The 4848-nt window shown below is 36.7% G+C and overlaps 1 protein-coding gene across 1 annotated transcript; it reads right to left on the bottom strand.

Moving 5' to 3' along the window:
- Positions 1-279: 279 nt before the first annotated feature.
- Positions 280-3080, bottom strand: ripply1 (ripply transcriptional repressor 1). Its single transcript, XM_033978887.2, has 4 exons — positions 2890-3080; positions 2286-2361; positions 1355-1428; positions 280-581 (listed from the first exon to the last, which is right to left on the bottom strand). Exons 1-4 carry the CDS (start codon positions 2985-2987, stop codon positions 389-391), a joined length of 441 nt encoding a protein of 146 aa, XP_033834778.1. The 5' UTR covers positions 2988-3080; the 3' UTR covers positions 280-388.
- Positions 3081-4848: the final 1768 nt, after the last annotated feature.

Raw genomic sequence — 4848 nt, 5'->3', positions numbered from 1 at the left:
AAATGGAAAACTGCATGATATGGCAAGAACAATGCAAAGAGGAATTGTAAAAATATTAAGTAAAATTCAATGAAGAACAAAATCTTAAAGACAGAATGTTTTGGAAATTTCACAACAATCAGTGAACATTCAGAATCAAATATTGTATTGATAAACCTGGAAACAAGCATTTAGTTTAAGTTAAAATTCTAAGTAATGAAAAATTACAAACACTACTATCTTCTTGACCCATTCACAAGCTGCTAGAATATATACCAACTTTGGTGTAGACATAACCTTCAAAACTCAAATATTTTCTTTCTTTCTTATTGTAACTTGTGCTTCAAAACCTGTTAAAAGTCCAGTAGTCAGCACGGCCATCTTGCAGTCCTGATTTTGATAATCTTCCTCAGTTGAGTGTGGTGAAATGGGAGCTTGGCTTAACACACTCCTCCTCCTCAGACTCTTCATCATACTCGTCTTCGTCTTCGCTGTCGGAGTCTTCGTAAAAACTGATCGTGGCTTGAACTGGGAAGTTTCTGAGCAGTGCTTCTCCATCGCTGTACAGGTAGTCAAACGATTTGGATTTAGGCCAGAACAGTCTGTTTAGGAGACATGGAAAATGTAAGGTTAGATGATTGGTTAGAGGCATTTTTTTCTGTTGACCTAGTAGTGTTGATATGCTACAAAAATTTCACACTCAATTTTGTTACTAAGGGATTCAGTCAATAATTGATACCGATTACGATATTTAAAACATGCCCCTTTTTTTGTAATAGAAATTTTCATATACAAAATAATAGTACTTTCTTTATCTTGACATGAGGTTTTACATTTGTTCTCTCAAAATCATGCTATATAATCATGTTCAGGAAAGCTCATACTTGCTAAAATGGGGATCTGGTTTAGACTTTAGTTTTTGTTTCGATTAGTATCTGTTTTTTAAAGCTTTTGACAACCCTATAACCTACTTTTAAATAAACATTGATATCTAATCATACTAAATCAATTTACAGTCACCTCAACTTTATAAATACATTTCAAATTGTTTTGTAAAGTGACAGAATTTGTATGCATGAAATCAGCTATTTAAAACAATAAGAATATTTTTACAACCTCATCATAATTGTAAAGTATGTCGATATTGATATGATCGACATGGCAGATTCAATTATTCATTATATTTTCAGAAAGTTTTTTTTTTTTTTTTTTTTTGTGTGGCTGAAACTGAATGGCTTAAATAGAACATAAAATACACTATTAGTCCATTTAGTTGTAGTCTGGGTCTTGTGGCCCCATGGACTTTTTAGATGATCCAAAAATGCTTTTAAAAGTCATGTTTGTTGAATAATAAATGCACAAAACAGAGACTGACCTGACTGGGTGCTGGAACATTTGAGGTTTCCCATTGGAAGAAAAGCAGCCGGGAACGGTGGGTCTGGAGTAAGGCTAGAGAGGGAAGACGAGAGCAAGACATTAGTGCACTGCATATACTACATTAATACTTGAACAGGAGCTATTTTTATGTGCAGAGATAGCATTTTCAGATGAAGCATGAATAAAAAACAAAAAAGTAAAAAATAACAATGTATTTTGTTTTTTCCCATCAGATTACTGACTCTATGGCTGTCAAATGGCCTGGTTCGAATCTAGCACTCCAGAACTCTGTGTTGGCACCTCGTGAGGAGTGTGATGAGGTTTTTTGCTATCCAATGGGAGTGTGGGAAATACCCTCTCACTCAGCCAAACAAAATCTCTAGAGGTGCTCAATTTGGCGTTGCTAAATCTGGCCAACATGCTTAAAATAGAGCCAAAAAGTTTACTACTTGTTAATTTTGGGGTGAGAATAAGCAAACTAAATTCAGAAAAAACTGCATTGTGTTGTAGTGGCTTTCTGACCACCATATGGTCAAGTGTCAAGTCTCTTACCCCCTAATCTGAATATACCATTTAGTATATTTCAATCTAAATAATCAACTTTTGTTTCTCTAAAATTTATAATTCAAATTGAAAGATAAAGTCAGATAAGTTCTTTCCTTGGAAGTAAAACTAACTGATAAGATAGTGTTAAACTACTTGAAGCAAACACCTTATTTTAACAGCCTTGCGACCACTGATGCGTTCCACATGACTGGGCTGACTAGAACAACACAGCATAGGGGCTTTCCTGTACTGCCGTAATTAGTAACGCATCAAGACACAAACTGTTCAGTTCAAATAAGCCCCCTACACCAGGAGCTATTTCGAGAGTTCATTAAGAGAAAACTGTGAGCTGTATTAATATGTATGGATGTCTTGCAACTTACACAGGCTAGTCTGCTCCTCTGAAATCTTCCTGAATCAGTGCTGCTGGATAACCAAGGTCTCCATAGTGGTGTCTGACTGCAAGAAATGACAATGGGATATTCATTATTAGAACAAAGACAAAGCATTAACTATGAGATAATTTACCTTAGTTTAACCAACTATTGAATTAAATACATAATATACTAAATATTACTAACTAAGCTTGTTTTATGATTAGGTTATAGCTGTAATTTTGAACTACTTATTGTCTACTACTACTACTACTACTTCTACTTCTTTGTCTATATCAAATAAAACCAAAGGGGAGATTTAAATAGCTATATGTTTAACTATGACTTCACAAGTTTGTTAACATGTGAAATAAGTATCAGGGATTAAATAAAAAGGAATAGTCTAGTATAATAATCTAGTATAAAGTGGGTTCGTGGGATCAAAACAAATCTCGAGACCAGGCATAGCGTCGCCATAGCAACCCATTACACGTCCAGCCAAAAATAACAACGGTTTTTTTCTTTTTAGACATAAAACATTGGAAAATATATTTACTTTGAGATATTTTAGACACAGGGGAAATTTAAAATGAATCCTGCCACCGATACGTACCTGGTGTTGGAGACCGGGAGGTTGTTCACTGTGACCGGGCGCGACCACGGAGCAGCGCCGAAGGAAGGCTGCTTGACTACTAAACACGCAGAGCTCATTTCCCGTGTGCTTTTCTGCTAAATCCTTCCAAAAAAGTTGTTCTCCGAGAAAACGTGCAGGGCTGCTTGGTGGCTGATGTCTGCAGAGGTGAGAGAGAGACGTGTGCGGTGGTCGGAGAGATTCCCGGGGGTTTATAAAGCTCCACGCCGCAGAAAGAGGGGGCGGGCCCGGCTGCTGTTTGTGTACGCGCGGCCGGGGGGGAGGTGGGAGGTGCTGCTACAGCCAAATGATCCCATTTCGAGGCAAAACAGCCCCCCTCTGGTGACAAATGATGACCAATGACTTATCAATCATTGCTCAAACTATGTCAACTGGAGGAATTTACAGGGGACTGATAGCAGCTATTAAGAAGTAAAGTAAAGCGAAAATCTAAAATAAATCTTAAATATATTTAAATATATGCATAACTGTCAAAAATGAAATAAGCTAATGCAAAATATAAGACAAAATGTATTTCAATAGTGACATTAGACTGAGTGTATTAAAAAAAAAGAAAATGCAAAAAAAAGGTAAAAATATGTGACTTCTGCGTTGTGTTGTTTTGTGCAGTTTGTGATGTATTAAGGAGCCACGGGATACAGCGGGAATTTTTGGAGGCACTCTACATTTAATCTGGTTCACAAAAGTAAAAAAATTGGATCAACATGTGCCGTTATTTATCGGTCCAGCCCAAACTACAGAGAGAAGATAACGGACAGAGTTAGCATCTCCCCGCACTTGTTCACATGAATAAATTAAAAAGCAACGGAACAACATCAGAGCTCAATATCAACTTAAATACACGTAAAATATAATTACAGATGTACATAAAGGCAAAAAATAATAACAAAAAGACACTTTAATCATGGGATTACAATAGATGACAGACCTCTTCCCAGTAATGGATTTACAAAGGGAAGATGCAACGGTCAAACCCCGAATTTACACAAAGAGCAAGGCGAGGACACACGAAGAAGAAACAAAAACACAGAAGAAGTGGCTGGAGGACCAAGACTGTACATTAAATCAAACGCCAGGTATGAGGAAAAATAATAATTATACTTATATGAATTAACCGGTTTCACATGCTTGAAAGCTGACAAACAGTTGGCATTTAGCTTTAATTGGTTTACTATTCTGTACAGCCTAACTACTAAATAAAACATAATGTCACTAATCATTTTGAGAAAGCTGCCGTGTGGGGTTAGCTTATATGTTAAAAATACTACAAAAGTTAGTAAATATATTGGGTTAACAGAGTGATGTTGATCACTGAGATAAGATCAAATGAGTAGCGTGTTAATGTAAATCAATAGCTCTCTTGATTATGGAGTAAATACGTTTGAGCCCGTGTGATGTCTGGCATGACTTTTAATTGCGTTACAATGGACTAGAAACTGCAGAGCTCGCCGTCTGAAATTATGTCCATTTACGCTGAGCAGAGTAGTGGGTCTAATTTGAATCTAATTTTCGGGCCCATAATTAGTTTACTGCTGTCCCCGCTGTTTTTCTCACAGATGGTGTCTGACTTTTCTCCTGTTTGTTATTTCAGACAACCCGGCGGCTCGACTTTTCTCACCGTCCCGCAGAGAAGCGCTGTTTGGACAAGACAAGGCTTCACACCCAAATGTTCATCAAAAACAACGCAACGAGGACAGAGACCAAAACTTCTTAAATAGGGTGAATTCAATCAATTTAAAGGCCGAAATAATTTTTTACTCCAATGAAAATATGAATACTTTTTATGTACCCTAATACTGTAGGTAGTCTATAACATGGATCTGCTCTAGACATGAAAAACTCACATTTTATCATTATAACTTTCATGTAACTTTTCGAGTGGTCCGCAACTGCTTGTGTACATGGAGATGTTACTGCCTT

Source organism: Periophthalmus magnuspinnatus, chromosome 14 (genome assembly GCF_009829125.3).
Source record: "Periophthalmus magnuspinnatus isolate fPerMag1 chromosome 14, fPerMag1.2.pri, whole genome shotgun sequence".
NCBI classification, from domain to species: domain Eukaryota; kingdom Metazoa; phylum Chordata; class Actinopteri; order Gobiiformes; family Gobiidae; genus Periophthalmus; species Periophthalmus magnuspinnatus.
The sequence above is the reverse complement of the archived record's forward strand: the minus strand, read 5'-3'. Positions and strand labels throughout refer to the sequence as shown.

Excerpts from the sequence above, each read along its gene's own strand:
- ripply1 (XM_033978887.2), bottom strand. The coding sequence starts at position 2,987 with ATGAGCTCTGCGTGTTTAGTAGTCAAGCAGCCTTCCTTCGGCGCTGCT. Across the intron at positions 2,362-2,889 it reads CTCCCGGTCTCCAACACCAG|TCAGACACCACTATGGAGAC; the intron begins GTACGTATCGGT and ends CATTTCTTGCAG. Across the intron at positions 582-1,354 it reads ATGTTCCAGCACCCAGTCAG|ACTGTTCTGGCCTAAATCCA; the intron begins GTCAGTCTCTGT and ends TCTCCTAAACAG.